The 20,654-nt window shown below is 52.0% G+C and overlaps 1 protein-coding gene across 7 annotated transcripts; it reads right to left on the reverse strand.

Moving 5' to 3' along the window:
• Positions 1-172: 172 nt before the first annotated feature.
• Fcgrt (Fc fragment of IgG receptor and transporter) lies at positions 173-9,454 on the reverse strand. 7 transcript variants are annotated; one of them, XM_037200673.1, is made up of 7 exons: positions 9,303-9,454; positions 8,607-8,757; positions 8,113-8,382; positions 7,587-7,862; positions 2,059-2,328; positions 825-941; positions 173-479 (listed from the first exon to the last, which is right to left on the reverse strand). In XM_037200673.1, the coding sequence occupies exons 2-7, from the start codon at positions 8,671-8,673 to the stop codon at positions 367-369; spliced, it is 1,113 nt and encodes a 370-aa protein (XP_037056568.1). In that variant the 5' UTR covers positions 8,674-8,757; positions 9,303-9,454; the 3' UTR covers positions 173-366. The 7 variants fall into 7 exon arrangements, with proteins under 7 accessions (XP_037056568.1, XP_028717706.1, XP_028717707.1 ...); XM_028861873.2 differs by having other exon boundaries at positions 8,607-8,877; XM_028861874.2 differs by lacking the exon at positions 9,303-9,454 and adding an exon at positions 9,234-9,297 and having other exon boundaries at positions 8,607-8,877.
• Positions 9,455-20,654: the final 11,200 nt, after the last annotated feature.

The raw sequence follows: 20,654 nt of genomic DNA on the forward strand, positions 1-20,654 counted from the left end.
GAGCTGAATTCCTTGAAATGCCTGGCACAGTGTAGGTATCATATACATGATATGACTAAAGTACACAAGTGTACAAAATAGTCAGGCCCTACCCCCGCAACCAGGAGGCGTCTGTATGATCTTTCCCAAACTCCCGCTGCCTGAGACGCAAGAATAACGGTGAACACACAGATTTGGGTCCAAATTTTATGTGGAGATGGAAAAGAGCCATGTTCATTAGAAGGGGAAACTGAGGCAGGCCACAAAAGGAGAGGTCCAAGGGAGGACATCCGGCCCAGGGCTCCCTCAGGAGGCTCAGAGATGCCAGGAGTTCAGGAGTCACACAGCACCAAATGCCGCAGTGGGTATTGGCGGCCTGAGTCGGCATCAGGAAGTGGCCGGAAAGGCATTTGCGCCGCCGTGAGGGTCGGCCTCAGGGGGCAAGTTCCCACCGGGCAGCAGGTCACCTGAGTCATCGCCGCTGAGGGAAAGCCAGGGGGCTAAGAGAGGAAAAGAGGTCAGCGTCTGTAACCAAGGTCTCACCAGCCCCACACACCATGAGGGTGCCACTCTGTGGTCTCTGTCCCCATCTCTTTCCCCTGGGAGGTCAGGACCTGTCTCTGTCTGTGTCTCTCTGTCTGTGTCTCTCTCTCCCTCCCTCCCCTCTTTCTCTCTTTGTGTCTCTGTCCCTTTCTTCCGCCTCTCTATCTTGTTCCCTCCACTCTCTCGGTCTCTCCCTCTCCCTGGAACCTTGTCCTGTCTCTGTCTCTCTGTCTCTCCCTCTGCCTTCTCTTTCTCTCTGGGTCTCCGCTTCCCCCCACCGCCCCTCCCACTCCTGCACACACCTGGCAGCCCGCTGCGCATCCTGTTCCACAGCAGCACACCCCCTGCGGCAGCCACTATGATCACCAAGAAACCAAGAATAATTCCAACCACAGGCACAGAAGATCTGGCTGGTGAATCTGCAGCCAGAAAGTGTTATGAAGTCAGGGAAGAAAGCAGCTGATGAGTCCCCGCAGAGACCCTGCCCAGCATGTGACTGGGGGTGGATGTGTGCAGAGCAGGCCCTGGGCCTCATGTTTCCACTCTGCATGTAAGAACCAGCCACACTGGTGGCGCTCGCCTTTAATCCCAGCACTCGGGAGGCAGAGGCAGGCGGATCTCTGTGAGTTCGAGGCCAACCTGGTCTACAGGAAGATCCAGGAGAGGCACCAAAACTATACACAGAGAAACCCTGTCTTGAAAAACAAAAAAAAAAAAAAAATCGAACCAGCCACACACCGCAGTGATGGCGCACACCTTTAATCCCAGCACTCGGGAGGCAGAGGCAGGCCGATCTCTGTGAGTTCCAGACCAGCTTGGTCTACAAAGCGAGTTCCAGAACAGCCAGAGCTACACAGAGAAACCCTGTCTCGAAAAAACAAAAACCAGTCACACTGGTGCTGGAGAGGTGGCCCAGCTGTTAAAAGCACTGGCTGCTCTTCCAGAGGACCAAAGTTTGGTTCCCAGCACTCATATCCAGTGCCAGGAGACCTGACTCTGACCCTCTAGATAGAAACCTAGGCTGGCAAGATGGCTCAGTGAGTAAAGGCCTTTGCCTTTGCCATAAAGCCTGACAGGAGTTTGAGCCCCATGAGTGACATGGTGGCAGGGGGGAACCAACTCTCACAAGTGTGCCATGCACCTCTGCCTTCCCCTCCCACATAAAGAGTGCAGGGAAATTAAATATATATGCATATGCTGGAATTAAGGGGGACCGCCACCGCCGGCCGCAGCCGCCGCAGCCCCCACCGCTGCCCAGCTATAAATCCTTTTTTTTTAAAGAACAATAGCGATACTGAGAGAACACAGCCACACTGTGAGTGGGCTGGCTGAGAACCCAACTCAGGAAGGAGAAGCAGGTTCAAGTCAGCCGCGGCAAGGATGTCCAGTGGCAAGAGTGAGCTGCTCGGAAGCCATGAAGACCAGCAACAGCAGGACAGAAGATGGTTGGACTCGGGAGGACTGGCCATAGGGCTTAGGAGAGAGTCAGAAGCCAGGAACAGCAAGAAGACGGCGAGGCTGGAGGGACAGCCTCACCTAGGTCCACAGTGAGGGGCTGCAGCAGCCCCTCATGCTCCACGTGACACTGGTAATGGTGTTCGTCTCCTCTTTTGACCTCCAGCAGGGACCAGGCGTGGAAAGAGCCATCACCGTTGGGACCAATGCTGCTGTTCCCAGAGCCCGCGGCCAGCCCGTTGCGCAGGAATCGCAGCTTCAGCTCGGGTGGATAGAAGGAGAAAGCAGCACAGGTCAGGATGGAGGAGCCGGAGTCGCTAGGACTGGCCTTCAGGCGCATGGAGGGTGGCTCTGTGGACACAGGAGACAGGCCAGCAGTTAAGCCGGGCTGTGCCCTCTCTGAAGGCTTAGTGTGAAGCTGGTCACCGCCAGACACCCCCTTCCCTATGTCAGCCCTGTGCTGACCCAGAGGGCTTCCCAGAGGAACAGACACCCAACGCTGCCAACCCCACATGACACCTCCCTTATTTTGGGGTGTGTGTGTGTGTGTGTGTGTGTGTGTGTGTGTGTGTGTGTGTGTAAATAGGCATGTGTCAAGGCCAGAGGTCCATGGCACGTGTCTTCCTCTACTGCTCTTCACTTTTCCCTTTACTTTTCACTCTATGTGTAAGGGTGGTTTTGGGCATGTGTCTGTATACCACACACATGCAGTGCCCATGGAGGCCAGAAGAGGACATCAGATCCCCCTGGAACTGGAGTTACAGATGGTTGTGAGCCACCACGTGGGTGCTGGGAACCAAATTCAGGTCCTTTGCAAGAATATCGTCTTTCCCACCCTCCACTTATTTTTTGAGACAGAGGCTCTCTCTCTCTCTCTCTCTCTCTCTCTCTCTCTCTCTCTCTCTCTCTCTCTCAGTAAACCTAGGGTTCCCCCTTTTGGCTACACTAGCTGCCAGGGAGGCTCTGTGACCCCATCTCTGCCCGCTCCCTCCCTGCTGGTACAGCAGCAGCAGCAGGAGCCCAGAGCCAGGTCTTCGTGCACACCGAGCATCTCCCAGGCACATTTGTTTGTCTGTTTTGAAACTGAATTTCACTCCAGCCCAGAAAGGCCTTGAACTAGCTATGTGGACAAGGATGACTCTGAATTCCTGCTCTTCCTGCCTCCCCTTCCTAAGTCCTGAGAAATGGCAGGCCTGTGCCACCATGCCTGGTTTATGTGGTGCTGGGATGGAGCCCGGGGCTTCATGCATGTTAGGAAAGCACTGAACTAACTCTGGGAGCACGTCGGTGTATGTACGGAGCAGAGACAAGACTGGCCTAGCTAGCAGGGTGTGACAGGGAACACTCACGCCAGGAGTGTGCTAGTGCTGGAGGAGCCGAGGCCGGGAAATCCTGAGTTCCAAATGAGCTGGACACTGTCTCAAAAAATGAGAGCTGGGTGTGTGGCCCACACCTCTAATCCCAGCATTAAGGGGGCAGAGGCAGGTGGATCTCTGTGGGTACCAGGCCAGCCCAGTCTACACAGCAAGTACCAGGCTAGCCAAAGTGACATAGTGAAACACTGTCTAAAAAAAAGAAAAAAGAAATGCATGAAGAATAAATAAAAAAAGTAAACTGCTGCTGGGATGTGGTTCAGTTTGCAGAGTGCTTGTCTGATGTGTGTGAAGTCCTGGGTTCAGTCGCCAGCACACTGAGACTGACTGACTGTGTGTGGTGTGGTGCACACCTGTAATCACAGCACTCCAGAGGTGGAGGTGGGAGGATCAGGAGTTCAAGGTTATCTTTGACTACATAAGAAGTTTGGGGCCAACCTGGACTCCACAAGACCCTGAATCAACAGCAATAAACCCCTAAACAAAATGGAAGTCTATGGGGGTCTAAGAACCCAGCAGGGCTGTGCTGGGCGGAGGCGTTCCCTCCATCCGGGGTGGGTCTGTTCTGGTTCTCAGCTGCAGGTACTCAGCAGAAAATAAGCTGACCATTTCTTAGGAAGAGGAAGCCAGGCAGCTTCCCCGAAAGAGGGGCCTCACTGGCAGCTGGGAGACCTGGCGCGCCATTGGCTCAGCCACAGAAGACCGGACCTGGGTCAGCAGTTCTGTGTTCTGCCCAGGGGTTCCTATTGTTTTCTAGTGCGGATGACTTCCTGTGGGTGGTGCTGAGGGGCCCGTGTTTCTCCTGGTTTCCAGGGCTGACCCTGAGGGTTCAGCCCTGAGCTTCAGCCTAGCCTTGGCTTCTGCCTAACAGAAAAAAGGAAGCACCTTAACCACCAGAGACAGTAAGCTGTGTGGCCAAGGCTGTGAGCCCGGCACCCAGGTGGCTAGGGCAGAGGGATCCCAAGCTCAAGGTTTAAGCCACAGAGTGAGTTCAAAGCTAGCCTGGGAAACTTAGTGAGACCCCACCTCAAAATAAAAGGTCAAAAGAGGGCCAATGAAGGGCTTGCGGGATGGCTTAGCAGCTAAGAGCACTTGCTGCTCTGCCTACAGAACTGAGTTCGATTCCCAGCACTGACATTGGATGACCTGTAACTCCAGCTGCAGCTCTGATAAATTAGTAATAAAATACAGGGCTGGTGAGGTGGCCCAGTGGGGAAGGAACTTGCTGACAAGCCTGAAGACCCGAGTTCTAGCCCCAGAACCGACATGGCAGAAGGGAGAGATCCAGCTTACAAAGTTCTCTTACCTTCACACTTATGCTTTGGGATGTGTGTGCGTGTGTGTGCACATGTACACATACACACACACCTGCACACACACACATACACACACACAAATATAACTTTAAAACTATTTTTAAGTAAAATGAGGGCTAGAGACATGCTCAGTGGTAGAGCCTAGAATCCCCCAGTGAGGATGGCTTGGGGGTAGAGCCCCTGCCTTGCATGTTTGGAAGGAAAGGAACAGAAACACAGCCTTATACCTGCTAACAGAAGGCCATTATGAAAAACAAAATCCCATACAGACAGGAAGTACCAAGAGCAGCCAGTACCTGCAGAAACTGGAACCCTTGCCAAGGGGTGTGGGAACAGTGCAGCTACATGGCATTCCTTTTTCACTTAGTCCTGGCTGGCTCAGAGATCTACCTGCCCCGCCTCTGGAGTCCATGGACCACCACACTAAGCCACCATGGAGTTTCCTGAATCAATGAGCTCAGCAGGCAAAAGTAGTGGCTGCTCCTCCAGCGTACGCAGGTTCGATTCCCAGCACCCACCCCACGGCAGGGAACTCAAACCCATCTTTATCTCTAATTCCAGGGGATCTGATGCCCTCTTCTGGCCTCCTTGAGCACGGCATGCATGTGGTACATAGACATCCATGGAGGTAAAACACCCACACACATAAAATAAAAATAATTACTCTTTTTTTCTAAAATGAACCCAGCCGTCCAACTTGTGGGCGCTTCTCCAGAAGTTGAAATCTAGATCCCATGGAAACACTAGCCCCTACTCTGCATTGCAGCATCGGTCAAAAGAGCCAAAGCACAGCAACACCTGAACACCCATCAGCAGATGACCGACGACGTATGACCAGGCTCCACCGTGGACTCTACCCAGCCACGTTCCTCAGACTGTGGAGACGGCTCAGCAGATAAGCGTGTTTACTGCACAAGCATGGGGACCCGAGTTCGAATCCTCAGCACTTCTGTGAAAACTGCAACCCGGCACTGAGGGTGCAATCGGAGAGAGAGGACCACTGGGGATCTGCTGGCTGCCAGCGTAGCTCCAGGTTCAGTGAAAGAATCCATGTCAAAGAAACAAGATGGAGTGTGATAGAGGAGGAAGGCGTCCTTCTCTGACCTGTGTATGTGGACAGGTGCACACCACACACACATGCACGTGTGCATGCACCCCACACATCACAGTCACATATGTACACAAAATAATAAATAAATAAATAAGTAAATGTAAGCTTAAAAATGTTTTATAAACCTAAAAGATGGCTGGTGGGGGGTGGCGGCACATGCCTTTAATTCTAGCACTGGGGAGGCAGAGGCAGGCAGATCTCTATGAGTTCAAGGCCAGCCTGGTCTATAGAGCGAGTTCCAGGACAGGCGGGACTACACAGAGAAGCCCTGTCGTGAGAAAACAACAACAACAACTGAAAAAACCCTAAAAGATGGAAGACAGGCAGGCATGGCTCAGTGGCAAAGTTCTTGCCTAGCAAGAGAAGGGTCTGAGTTCAATACCAAAAAGAGTCAACGAAGTGAGAGGTGGAATTAAAAGCAAAAGCGTTAAGAGTGCGTGCTGCTCCTGCAGAGGTCCTGAGCTCAGTTCCCAGCACCCACGCTGGGCAGATCATCACTGCCAGTGCGGTGACTCCAGCTGCAGTGGGTATAAAGCCTCTTCTGGCCTTGGTGAGCAGCTGCACTCGCGTGCACACAGACACACAAGTGCACATATGAAAATAAAAACGTGTGTGTGCACACCAGTGCAGGTGCCCATGGAGGCCAGTGACATCTGATCCCCTGGCGCTGGACTTATGGGTGGCTGTGAGCTGCCAGGTGTGGGTTCTAGAAACTGAACTCAGTCCTCCACAAGATCACTATGTGCTCTTAATTACAGAGCCTCGTCCAGCCCTAAAATTTGTTTTTCAGGAAAAGGTCCTAAGAACACCCCCCGAGGCTGCGTTCTGGCCTTCATGCACATGAGCGCACGCATGAGCACAGCACACTCAAATCCAGACAGGATGAAACTTTGGTTTGTTAGAAAGGAAAACGAGGGGTGGGGGGGTGGGGGTGGGGGTGTGTGTACATAGACTGCAAAGCTGTAAAACCCTCCAAATACACAGAAAGACCTAGGTCACCTTGGGTTGGGAATGACCTCCAAGATATACTAACAAAAGCACAGTCCTCAAGAGAGAAAAGTGATAAATGAAAAAATTCCACTTCTCAGGGGCCTAGAGAGATGGCTCAGAGGTTAAGAGCACTGGCTCCTCTTCCAGAGGACCCAAGTTCAACAACCAAATGGTATCTTACTGACACCCTCTTCTGGCCTGCAGGCATACATGCAGACAGAGCACTCATACACATAAATAAATAAACCTTCCTTTAAAAGAACAAAAGAAATACGGTGGAGGAAGTGTTTTTGAAACACTTACCTGGTGACGGGTTGGGTCCACAATATACAAAGAGCTCTCAGAGGTTAACAAGAAGAAAAAGACATGGAAAAACTTAGCACTTGGGAGGCTGAGACCAAAAGGACAAGTTTGAGGTTCCCTGGTCTACACTATGAAACTCTAAATATAAAGACAACAAAAAAGAAAGAAAGAAAAAGAAAAAGTAGCTGGCCATGGTGGCACACTCCTTCAGTCCCAGCACTCAGGAGACAGAGGCTGCCAGATCACTGTGAGTTCAAGGTCAGCCTGAACTACAATTAATTAGCTGGGTGGGGCAGTACACTTCTGTCAGCCCAGCACTTGGAGGGAGGCAGGAGGATCAGGATTTCAAGATCATCCTCCACCTCATCGTGAGTGTGAGTTCGTGGCTAGGCTGGGTTACATGAGACCTTGTCTTAACAGGCCCCCTGGAAAGTGTGGGAATGCACTGAGCAGGACGTTGGGAGAGCCTGGAGCATGGCTACAGAGACTTGGAGGACAGGCAGGGGATGGGCTCACCCTTCCACTCCAGGTACTGAAGGCCCCTCTCCAGGTGGCCTAGCAGACGCTCAGGACAGGAAGTCAGCAGGAACTCACTCTCCTTCCTGGCCACCTCAGGCTGCTTCATCCACAGATTTCCAACCATCTCTGTCTCAGGCCACTCCCCGGTCCAATTGCCAATGCTTGCATTGAACTGCATGAACTCCTCGCCATTGAGGGCGAACACAGCCGTGGGCAACGAGGAATTGTCGGGGGCCAGTTCGCAGCCCAGCAGGCCCTGCAGCGTGTAGTTACCTAGATGCCAACACGCAGGTGAGCAGACTGAGACAAGGCCAGGCTTCCTGTCTCCTCCTCCCTCAGACCCAGTGCTCAGTCCCCAGCTCTCTCCCTCAGACCTAGAGGTCCAGACCCAGCCTTCACCCTTATTCCTAGGGGTTCAGACAGACCTCACCCTCTTCTTCAGACCTATGGCTCCAGCCTTCTTCCTCGACCCAGGAGTCCAGACCCCACATTCCTTCCTCAGGCCCAGGCTACTGCACCCCACCTTTAACCACATCGATATGGTGGTCTTCCAGGATTCTGATGGCCTCCAAGAAGAGCTGTTCTTTGCTTTTCAGGTCCACAGTCTCCTTCTCCCAATACCAGGACATTTGACTTTCCCACATCCAGGCCCCGCAGGGCACAGCCTCCCGCCGCAGGCTGTTGTAGCTCAGATACTGCTGAGGCCCCAGCCAGCCTGTGGCCCAGAAGGAGGGAACCCCCTTGGATGGGTTGGACACAGCTGTAAGGTGGTACAGCAGTGGAGGGCGGGTCTCTGTGCAGAGGAAAGAGGGGCGTCAGTGAGGCGTGGACAGTGAAAAACTGGACTCAGTCTGAGGGGCAGTGATCTCACAGAGGGAGGGGGCCAGAGAGACGCAGAGAGGGAGAGAGAAAGATGGACAGGGACAGATGCCCTGAGACTGTCAAGTGTATTTGACAGGAAAGCGATCCACAGTGAGGTTCCCAGCAGGGCTAGGACATCATGAGGTGGCCTCTTACCTGCACCCCAGGTCTGAGGCAGGAGGACCAGCAAGAGGCTGAGGACCCAGGCCTGGGGCATCCCCATCCTGACTGGGTGACCTGAAGTGGGAGGGACACGTGACTCCTCTGGACCCCGCCTCGCTGATTCTTCACAAGGTCCCTGCGGACTCTGCACAGACCCAGACACTGGTGGTGGGATGGGGACCCAGTCCGCGATGACAGGAGTGCCCGACTCCTGTGTGAACTTTCACCTCTTCATTTGATCCACGTTAGTTAATTAATTACAGAACTAGACAGACCAAAATTTGTCTCAGACTTCTGCTATTTCCTTTTCTCCTCAGGCCTCATTCCCAGAGGCTCAGCCCTCACCCCCTCCCACAGACCCAGGAGTCCAATCGCATGAATTCCTCCCTCGAACCTAAAAATCTAGGCCCAGCCTTCCTCCCTCGGACTCAAATGCCCAAATTCCTGCTCTCCTCCCTCAGACCCCAGCCTCTTCTCTCCCCCTCAGGAGTCAGGCACACTCTTCTTCCCCCACACCCAGAGGTCCAAGCCCAGCCCTCCTCCCTCAGACCCTGGTGCGGGCCCCTCAAACCTAGGAACCCCGGCCTCAGCCTCTCCTCGGCCTGGGCCTGTGTTGCTCACAGAGGCCCGCTTCCCTCTTTGCCTGCAGTTTGCGGATCCTCTGCCCGGAGCCCCTAGTTCTGTACTTACATCCTGTACACAGAACTGTGGGACTCCGAGGGCATCCAACTCCACCCCCTAGCTGCTAGGCACGCCCCTGGGCCTCTGCCCAGCCTCTCTGGAACCTCCTGTGGTATTTGGTTGGAAGTCTCCTGGGGCATAGTCAGTTCGGCCTGCCTCCCAGAGAAGCTTCCATGTTTACTCTCCCTGAGGGTTTTCATAGTAGACTCCCAGCCCTGGAAAGGCCTGGACACTGCATGTTGCTTTAAGACACCCCAGGACTTGGAGGCTGGGGGTGTGGCTCAGTCATGGAGTGCTTGCCTAACACACAAGACTTGGCTACAGCCCTCTTCCAGCTCCAAGCCTGCTCTGATTTCTTCCGTGAACCCAACACTGGAGGGAGGCGCCCCTCCCTGCTTGCACACTCTCTGTGGATAGAAGCTTCTCTCAGGCCTGCCTCCCACCCACGATCAGGCCAGGACACACACACAGACACACACAAATACGGACTCCAGCGGATGGGTAGGTTGACAGGTAGTCGGGCAGTAAAGTAGAAGGGGGATCGGCGGGAGCCCCTGCTTGTGATTCCGGCACTCCGGAGGTGGCGGCAGGGAGGCCAGGAGTTCAAGGCCAACCTGGGCTGCATGAAGGAATATAGACAGAAGAGAGAGAGAGGTTGAGAGGGCCGTGAGTGGTGGGTCAGCAGACAGACCAACAGGCTGAAGACAGACAAAGCAGCGGTGGCGGCACGGGACTGGAGCCCACGCGCTTGCAGACAGATGCAAAAGAACAGAAAGTTTGGAGCTGGAGCGATGGCTGCACTTGCAGAGGACCTGAGTTCGATTCCCAGCACCCACATAGTGGATCACAACCACCCATAACTCCGGTTCCGGGGGACCTGACAACTTCTGACCTCCCTGAACACCAGGCAGGAACGTGGTGCACATGCATACATGCAGACAGAAAGAAAATAAATAAATCTAAAAACAAACAAACAACTCTTTAAGGGAAAATGGAAAGTCAACCTCTGGTGCTGTCTTGACCTCCCTCTCCAACCCGTCTATATTCTTTGTGTGTGTGTGTCGGGGGTCAAGACAGAGACTCATGCAGCCCAGGCTGACCATGAACTTCCGATCCTCCTGCCTCCAGTTTAAACGCTGGGATTACAGGCCTCTGTGGGCTAGGGAGACGGCTCAGGCAGTACGTGCATGCCTTGCAAGTATGAGGATCTGAGTTCTGATCTTCTGCCCCGGAGCTGCCAGGTAAAAAGCTGTGGCTAGAAAGATGCTGAGTGATTAAGAGCACTGGCTGCTCTACATGGTGGTGGCACACACTTCTTATTCCAGTATTTAGGAGGCAGAGGCAGGTGGATCTCTGAGTTTGAGGCCAGCCTGATCTACAGAGTGAGTTCCAGGACAGCCAGGGCTGCATAGAGAAACCCTGTCTCAATCCCTGCTCCAAAAAAAGAGTTCCCAGCATCTACATGAATGCTCACAACCCTCTTCTGGCCTCTGAGGGCACTGTACTCACATATACAGACACGCAGAGTCATTCAAATACATGTAACTAAAAAACAAAAACAAAACAGGCGCCGGGCATTGGTGGCGCACGCCTTTAATCCCAGCACTTGGGAGGCAGAGCCAGGCGGATCTCTGTGAGTTCAAGGCTAGACTGGTCTCCAAAGCGAGTTCCAGGGAGGGCGCAAAGCTACACAGAGAAACCCTGTCTTGAAAAAAGAAAAGAAAAGAGCCTCATCTAAGGCCAAGCATTCATAAGTCTTCGTGTTGTGATTTGGGAGCTGGTTGGTGGCCCAAAAGAAAGCCTGATACAGTTAGGCTGCTCAGCCAGTGAGTCCCCGCTGTCCTCCTGTCTCCCGACTCCAGCTGAAATTAGACACGTGTACCTCCACGTCTAGCTCCAGCCCCCCACACTTTGGGTTCTGGGAGTTAAACTCAGGTCCTCAGCAAAGCAAGCATTTTCTCAGCTGTGCTGGTTAGTTTCTATAAACTAGACACAAACTAAAGTATCTGGGAGGAGGAACTTCATATTGGCATGTCTGGGGGGGGCATTTTCTTGATTGATTGACAACCAGTGTGGGAGCGCCCAGCACACTGGATGGTGCCACCCCTGGGCAGGTGGTCTTGGGCTGCCTAAGAAAGCAGACTGAGCCGGGAGGTGGTGGTGCACGCCTTTAATCCCAGCACTCTGTGAGTTCGAGGCCAGCCTGGTCTACAGAGTGAGATCCAGGACAGGCGCAAAGCTACACAGAGAAACCCTGTCTGGGGGGGGGGGACAGGCCGATGGGGCCATGGGAAACAAGCCAGTGAGCAGCTCTCCTCCTCATTTTCTGCTTCAAGGTCTTGCTTGAGTTCCTGCCCGCCTTCCCTCAGTGATGGACAGTTATATGGAAATATAAGCCAAATAAACCCTTTCTTCCCCAAGTTACTTCCGGTCATGGTGTTTATCACAGCAATAGAAAGCTAACTGCGAGCTGGGAGTTGTGATGAAGGCCTTTATCCCAGCACTCAGGAGGCAGAGGCAGGCAGATCTCTGAGTTCAAGGTCAACCTGGTCTACAGAGAGAGTTCCAGGACAACCAGAGCTACACAGAGAAACCCTGTTTTCAAAAAACAAACAAACAAAGAATAATTTTAGAAAGCTTTAAACTTTTTTGTTTGTTTGTTTGTTTGTTTGTTTGTTTGTTTGTTTGTTTTGAGACAGGGTTTCTCTATGTACTTTTGGTGCCTGTCCTGGATTTTGCTCTGTAGCCCAGGCTGGCCTGAAACTCACAGAGATCTGCCTGGCTCTGCCTTCCGAGTGCTGGGATTAAAGGCGTGCGCCACCACCGCCCAGCATCTTTTTTTTTTTTTAAGTTTAGATCACTTCTGCAGTCAGGGTCCCTGCTTTCCCACTGTGGCTTCACCTCAGTGTACGTAATAGACTCTACCACCGCCTCTGCCGTCTGGGTGAATTCACAGCCTGTCAGTGCTGTGCTGGAATGGCAATTTGGTGACCTGTATGGGGACTTCTCTTCTTTCATCTCTTAGCCACTTCTTCCTAGGGTGCCTGAGGTCATTGAGTGAGCAGTTCAGAGATGTAGGGCAAACTCTAATTGGTCTTAATAATAAAAACCCGGAGTCAGATATCAGGATCAGAGGAGCCAGCCACTAGAGAGATTTCTTACCTCTACTGAATCCTCAGACCAAAAGGGGGTGAGCTCCTGTCTCCTCCTGCCTTATATTCCTGTCTCTGCCCAGCCATATCACTTCCTGTCTTCAGGCAAGCTTTATTTGTTAGAGTACAAATAAAATATTACCACATTTCCCCCTTTTTGTCTAAAATAAAAAAAGGTTATAACTAATATTAAGAAAAACTATATACAATAAGTACATACAATATATACAGGCAATAAATATATCAACAATGTCTAGTCCATAAACATTTGACAAATTCAGAGAAAATACTCCATTATCTACCCTATTTTGGTGAGTCCAAAAGGTTGTACCTAATTCACTTTCTATTCTAACTTGTATTATCAAAACTATCTTTTAATGTCTCACAACCCTATACACTTTACACCTCACTAGTGAATTTCTTTTCTGAATCTGGTAACAAGGAATACCATAACTATAACTATCTAGCCTTCAACCCCCTCAGAGACCTGAGAAGGCAATAATGTTACCTGAGCAAGCAGGAAGTGCAAGCAAGCGACTTCCAACAAATGTGAGAAATGACAGAAACAGCTGGCTGCCTGGACAGTCACCCAAGGTTCCTCTGCAACATTGGGGCATCCATCTTTAGCCTACAGGTCTAGCATATCTGACAGACTTTTCTGTGAAGCAGGATTTTCTGAAGGGTCTTCCTACCTTGTCTTGGCAAAGTTTGGCATTCCTTTCTTTTGTGTCCTGCTTGTCCCATTTGGACAGCATACTGTCAGCAGTCAAGGCAAGGGCACTTTCTTGCCTGGTGGCTAACTTTTACCACAATGAAAGTAAACCCCATATGGAGTTTCTTCAAGGTCCATCATCTTCTCTGAAGTAGATTGCTGCTGCCAGGAGCAGACATGTCTCATTAAAAATAAAAATAAAAAAAGAACCTAGTGACCCAAGGGTGGCCAGGCTGTTACCCTGGACGGCTGCTGTCACCTCAGGGGGTACGAGCAGGCTGAGGAGTTCCTTCCAGTCCCCTGTGAAAAGCCTTATGTCATAATTGCAACTGACAGACCCTGGCTGAGGGACACTTTGTGATGGCTCATCGTAGCCTGCAAGAGCAAGGGGACAGTTTTCTTCTGACTCCCCCGCAGTGTGGTGTGATTGACAGGACTGCCCCACAGTGTGGTGTGATTGACAGGACTCCCCGCAGTGTGGTGTGATTGACAGGACTCCCCGCAGTGTGGTGTGATTGACAGGACTCCCCCGAAGTGTGGTGTGATTGACAGGACTGCCCCGCAGTGTGGTGTGATTGACAGGACTGCCCCACAGTGTGGTGTGATTGACAGGACTCCCCCGCAGTGTGGTGTGATTGACAGGACTGCCCCGCAGTGTGGTGTGATTGACAGGACTCCCCACAGTGTGGTGTGATTGACAGGACTCCCCGCAGTGTGGTGTGATTGACAGGACTCCCCACAGTGTGGTGTGATTGACAGGACTCCCCCGCAGTGTGGTGTGATTGACAGGACTCCCCTGCAGTGTGGTGTGATTGACAGACTAGAGGAACTGTCTTTCTCTCCTGTCGCTTGTTTTGAGAAAGGCTCCCACGCAGCCAGCCTTCCCCTGAACCTTTACCTCCTGAGTGCTGGGATTACAGGGAGTGGCAGTTAGTCTGCTTTCTATTGCATGATAAATGCCACACCGAACGCAGCTGAGGAGGAAAGGGTTGATTTCATCTTTCACATCCCTTCATGACGGGAAGCCAGGGCAGGGACTCAAGCGAGAGCTTCGAGGCCGGCGCTGATGCAGACACCCTGAGGACCGGCTCTCTGGCTTGCTCTCCGGCCTGCTTTCTTGTGCAGTTTAGCACTGCCTCCCCAGGGGTGGCACCACCCGCAGTGGGCTGGGCCTCTTCCTTCAACAAAAATCAGGAAAATGGCCCCGGACCTGCTCACAGGCAGCTCTGATGGAGACATTGTCTCAGCTGACCCTAGTTTGTGTCGACCGGAACTAGCATCAACGCCAAGCCCAGTTTATGTGGTGCTGGCTAGGTGAGCACTCTACCCCTAGACCCCCTTCTCTTCCTGGCCAGCATTTCCTCTCAGCCTCCAGAGCATGAGGGGGCAACTGGCGGGCATTGGGCCTGCTCTTCCCAAACAGGTTCCCACCCCTCCACCTGACCTGCTTGCGGCCGGGTCTAGTTTATCAGCCTCGCTTTGAGATCACTGCAGCCTGAGGAACTGAGTTCATTTGGTGCTTAGCACTCGGGAGGCAGAGGCAGAGGCAGAGGCAGGCAATCTCTGAGTTCAAGGTCAGCCCCATCTACAGAGCAGAGTTCCAGGACAGCCAGAGAAAAAAAACCAAAGTACATAAATACATTATTTAAAAAAGAAGAAGAAAGCCGGGCGGTGGTGGCGCACACCTTTAATCCCAGCACTCGGGAGGCAGAGCGAGGCGGATCTCTGTGAGTTCGAGGCCAGCCTGGTCTCCAAAGTGAGTTCCAGGAAAGGATCCAAAGCTACACAGAGAAACCCTGTCTCGAAGAAAAAAAAAAAAAAAAAAAAAAAACGGAGGAGAGAGAGAGAGAGAGAGAGAGAGAGAGAGAAGAAAAGAAAAAACAGCTTGTGTAGCCCAGGCTACTCTCAAATTCTATAAGTAGTCCAGAATGACTTTGAACTACTGACCTTCCTGCCTCTGCCTCCCAAGTACTGGGATTCCAGACAGGCTCACCATGCCTGGATGGTGTGGTGCTTGGGTCTGAACCCAGACCTTCGTGCATGGTGGGCAGGCATTCCACAGACTGGGCCACTGGCCCAGCCTCCTTCTCTTTCCTTCCTCACCCAGGGGAACACACTTTTTTGCATCCAAAACTGCAATTTTATGGGGTTGGGGATTTAGCTCAGTGGTAGATTGCTTGCCTAGCAAGCACAAGCCCTGGGTTCGGTCCTCAGCTCTGGGGGAAAAAAAAAGACAAAATAACAAAACTGCGCTTTTAGGGTTAACATGGAAACCTCCCTGGCTCTCTGTGGACTCTCTCTTCTTGCTGAGCTAGGCTCCCTAACCACAGCGGCCATTATCTTGGCAGATCTTTCTGGAATGCAACCCTCTGTAACTCTCAGATTCTTGTGAGGTCCAAAAGCGTGCATAGGAACCTTTGTTTAAAAAAAAAAAAGCACCCAAGGAGCAATAAATTCTTCCCAGGACGTGCAGAGGACAGAGGACAGGACCCCTGAAGTCAGGGAGTTTGTGAACGGGACAGCAGGCTGAGCACATTGTGGATGTGACTGGAGTCAACCTTCTTTTGAATTTTTTTGTTTTTTCTTTCTTTCTTTCTTTCTTTTTTTTTTTTTTTTTGGTTTTTGGTTTTTTGAGACAGGGTTTCTCTGTGTAGCTTTGTGCTTTTCCTGGAACTCACTCTGTAGCCCAGGCTGGCCTCTAATTCACAGAGATCCGCCTGCCTCTGCCTCCCGAGTGCTGGGATTAAAGATGTGTGCCATCATCACCCGGCTTACTTTTTTATTTTTTGAGACAGGGTCTCTCTGTGTAGTGCTAACAGGCCTGGACTTGCTATGTAGATCAGGCTGGCACTCGGGAGGCAAGGCAGGCGGATCTGTTGTGGAATATTACTTTAACTAGGCAAAGATGTGTTACATTTGTTTAATGCTGTAATGATGTGTTGCATTGCCTGCCTAAGGCACCTAAGGTCTAAAAAAAAAAAAAAGCTGAACAGCCAATAGGTAGGCAGGAGAGGGATATGCGGGGCGGACGGACAGAGAGAATAAGTAGGAGGAGGCATCATCCCAGGGGAGAAGAGAATGAGAAAGAAAGAGGGAGCCGCACAGGGCCAGTCAGCCAGACATGGAGTAGGACATAGGAAAGAAAGGTCAAAAGCCCTGAGGCAAAATACAGATGAAGAGAAACAGGTTAAGTTATAAGAGCTATCAAGAAAAGAGGCTCATCTAAGGCCAAGCATTCATAAGTCTCTGTGTCATGATTTGGGAGCTGGTTCATGGCCCAAAAGAAAGCCTGATACAGATCTCTATGAGTTCAAGGCCAGCCCAGTCTACAACGCTGCCACCAGGCTGCCAACACTAAACTTCATTATTTCCAGTTCAAGACTGGGGAACCTGTGCACTGGTGTTTAAAAGATCGACCTCAGCAAGTCAGTACAGCAAGACCAAGAGGCCAGCCAGGATTATGACCCTTGGCCTCTGAAGTCATCCGGGATCCAGGGGCAGTGGGTCCCCATGAAAAGGCTCTACAGTGCTGATAAGTCACCTGTCCTCGAGACCGGAGACAGACGTCAGACTGTCACCATTGCCCGTGTTACGTGTCCCTTGTGGTTCCAAAGGAAGCCACGTAGTCAACAAGACCCTGAGCCACCCCAGCAGGTGTCCCGTAAAGAAGGCAGAGTTCCTCCTGTCTCCCATGGAACGGCCCCTGAGCGGTCTCCGTCGATCCGCAGGGTTAACGGTGTGTGGCTGGGAGGACGGTCAGACGGCAAAGTGCTTACAGTACAAGCCTGAAGGCCAGACTTTGAAACCCAGCGCCCAGGTGTAAAGCTGTGTGTGATGCACACCTACCACCCCAGCACTCCGGAGGGGGAGGCAGTTCAAAGCCAGCCTGGGCTGCAAGAGATCCTGCGTCAGCCGGGCGCTGGTGGCGCACACCTTAAATCCCAGCACTCCGGAGGCAGAGGCAGGCGGATCTCTGTGAGTTGGAGGCCAGCCTGGTCTACAGAGTGAGTTCCAGGACAGCCAGGGCTACATAGTGAGACCCTGTTTCAAAAATAAAATAACAACAAACCCAAATCAATAAATATGTCCAGAAGGACGGCTTGGTGGGCAGAGGTGCTTTCCTAATGGCCTGAGTTGGATTCCTGGGACCCACGTTGTAAAGGAAAGAACCATCAGCGGAGTGGTGTCCTCTGGCCACCATGCCTGTGCTGTGGCACTGGCACCCACCACCACCATCACCACACACAAAATAAATAATAAATGTAATAAAATAAATAGGAAAAACTGTTCTCAGCAGTCTGCATCCCAGCTGGGTTTCTGCCACTCCCTCCGGCTCTCTCCTCTGCCCTCCTCTGCCCCCATCGACCACACATGGACCTTTACAGCCTCTTCAGCATAGGGGGCCACTCCAGGGTGCGCTAACAACACATCATTTGCCACCAAGCCAGGACCAGAACATCTGCTGGTTCTAGTGGACTCGGTCAGCAGGACAGAGACATCCCCATTAAAACAGATAGGGCCTCTGAGGTCTCCACCGTACCCTTAGGACAGATTAGCCCTGGCTTTGGGCTACACTCCATCCCCACAGCTTTCTTTCCCTATACCACTCAGGGAGAGAGGGAAGCTCTTCATGCAGCGTGTCACCCTCGATTTTCTGGAAAGATCTAGAGCAATGGTTCTCAACCTTCCTAATGCTGTGTTCCCTTTAGTAAAGTTCCTCGTGTTATTTTCATTGCTACTTCACAACTGTAATTTTGCTACTGTTATGAATCATAGTGCAAATATCTGATATGCAACCCCTGTGAACGGGTCTTGGTTGTTCTTGGAACTCACTATGTACACCAGGCTGGCCTGTAACTCAGATCCGCGCCTGCTTCTGCCTCCCAAGTGCTAGGATTAAAGCTTGCGAGTGCCACCCCCCTGGCCTCCAATAGTACTTTTAAGATCCTATATTAGGGAACTGGAGAGATGGCTCAGTGGTTAAAAGCCCTGGCTGTTTTTCCTGAGAACCTTGGTTCAATTCCTAGCATCCACATGGCGCCTCATGACCACCTGTAACTCTAGTTCCTGGGGAGCCAACTCCCTCTTCTAGCCTTAGTTGGCACCAGGCATGCACGTGGTAGACAGACACACGTGCAAGCAAATCACATAAAATAGAAATAAATAAATAATATTTTAAAATATTCTGTCTGGCACACGCCTTTAGTCCCAGCACTTGGGAGACAGAAGCAGGTGGGTCTCTAAGTTTGAGGCCAGCCTGGGCTACAGAGCGAGTTCCAGGACAGCCAGGGCTACAAGAGAAACCCTGTCTGGAAAAATAAAACAACAACAATAATAATACATACATACATTCTGGATTACTGTGAACTGTGCAGCCCCATTTAGCCTCCTCAGTCCTTTGCAGCACATGTCTCCCCCACAGTTCTCTCACTGAACCCCAGCACCTTACCTATCTCCATGTGTCGTATCTTGGGAGTTCCCTGAGGCCCCAGATAATGACAGCCCCAGTCCTGAGCTCAGCCTCTCTGGAGTGCCCCTCACATTAACTGGGGAGACTGGGTTTATCTGAAACCCTTCCCAGGATAAGAAGCCGCTAGACGCTGTCTAGACCTGACCTTATCCAGTCCTGCAGTGCAGTCAAGGTACAAGCCAGTCCTGCCACCGTGGGTCCATTTGCCCCAGTTAACCTGTCCACTCCCGGAAGGTCAGACTACAGCTTCCTCCTGAGGACCTGGTGGACGACATCTGGGGGAACTCACCCACAGACACCTCCAGACTCGTAATGAGTAGCCCTGGGTCTTCCTCTCACCTTGAGTTGTTTTGTTTATTTTTGTTTTGTTTTGAGTCAGGGTCTCTCACTGAACCTGGAACTCAAAGCCTGGCTGGACTGGCTGGCCAATAAGTCCCGGGCTCCGCCTGTATCGCCAGCCACCCAGTACTGAATGTAAAAATCTGCTCAGGCCACCACATCAGGCCACACACAGCATCAGGCCACCGCATCAGGCCACCGCATCAGGCCACAGCATCAGTCCACAGCATCAGGCCACAGCATCAGGCCACCGCGTCAGTCCACAGCATCAGGCCACCGCATCAGGCCACAGCATCAGTCCACAGCATCAGGCCACTGCATCAGGCCACCGCGTCAGTCCACAGCATCAGGCCACCGCATCAGGCCACTGCATCAGGCCACAGCATCAAGCCACCGCATCAGGCCACCGCATCAGGCCACAGCATCATGCCACAGCATCAGGCCACAGCATCAGGGCCACCGCATCAGGCCACCGCATCAGGCCACAGCAGTCCCTTTCAATGATACCTACAGACACTCGGCTGAATGGACTTGGCTCACAGATGTCCAGGCATGGGGGTGGAGGAGTGGGCAGGACCTCTCACCTGAGAAGTAAGTTTACATCAAAGTGGCCACACAGGCTGCTCTCCTCACCCTTCCCTGCCTCTCGCCTGGGAACTGGAGAGTCTGGCTGCAGGGTATGACTGTGACCTTTCTCACTCTCAGAAAGCTGCGGAAAAGATCCCACTTCTGCCACTTGGGCTGTTTCCTCAGAGAGCATCTATGCTGTTGCCTCTCTGTCTGTCTGTCTGTGGCATTAATAGCTCTACTAATAGACTCTTACTCCCCAGGAATCCACCTTAGTGTCCCTCTTGAACCCTCCGAAACCTTCACTGGGATCACAAGGTGGGACACTGTTCCCGGCTTTTACACAGGCACTGGGGATCTGAACTCAGGTCCTCCTGTTTGTACAGCAATCCCTCCCAGCCCAGCTATGTCCCCAGCTACTTTCTTGTCAAACTGTGCTTTGTGTCTTTGGCCCCTACTCACTCAACCACCAGGCTGATGGGGTCATTCCCAATTACAGGCCTTAGGCTCAAGATGGCGCTGTCTCGGGCATATTGGCCATCCCCTGCAGCATCAATGCTGCCTTCCAGCACTGGGGATCTCCAGCCACCACCATCTCCTGAGACAGACCCTCCCTCCCTCCGGTTTCCAAGGTTCCTCTGCGAACTTTTATGCCGAGGTCCTGTAGTCCTGTGACAGAGCGGGAACGCCGTCCAGGCCTCCATGATATCACCTCAGTGTGAAGCAGCTTCAGATGACCTCAGACCCAAAGATGGGACCTTGCTGATCTGTGGTATGGGTGGGGGGTAAGGAATGCAGGAATTTAGCAGTCACTGCATCTGGGGTAAACATCAGAGCGAACACTGTTTTCTAAAAGTACTTTGACCTCGAAGAATCCTTGTGGAAAACAGTGATTGTTTCTCATGATTTGTAGAACTGTTTTTCTGAGGGGCATTACAGCCTTCACATGACTCTGGTCACAAGATGCTTCTGGAATACCTGAGGCTCTTGCATTATTGGGCACTGCAAATCGGTCCACGGTAAGGACTAAAGTGTGAGTCTGACACCAGCCTGGTCTACAGATCCAGGACAGTCAGGACTGTTACACAGAGGAAACCCTGTCTCGAAAAACAAAGACAAAA

The sequence above is a fragment of the Peromyscus leucopus genome, chromosome 1 (assembly GCF_004664715.2).
Source record: "Peromyscus leucopus breed LL Stock chromosome 1, UCI_PerLeu_2.1, whole genome shotgun sequence".
NCBI lineage: Eukaryota > Metazoa > Chordata > Mammalia > Rodentia > Cricetidae > Peromyscus > Peromyscus leucopus.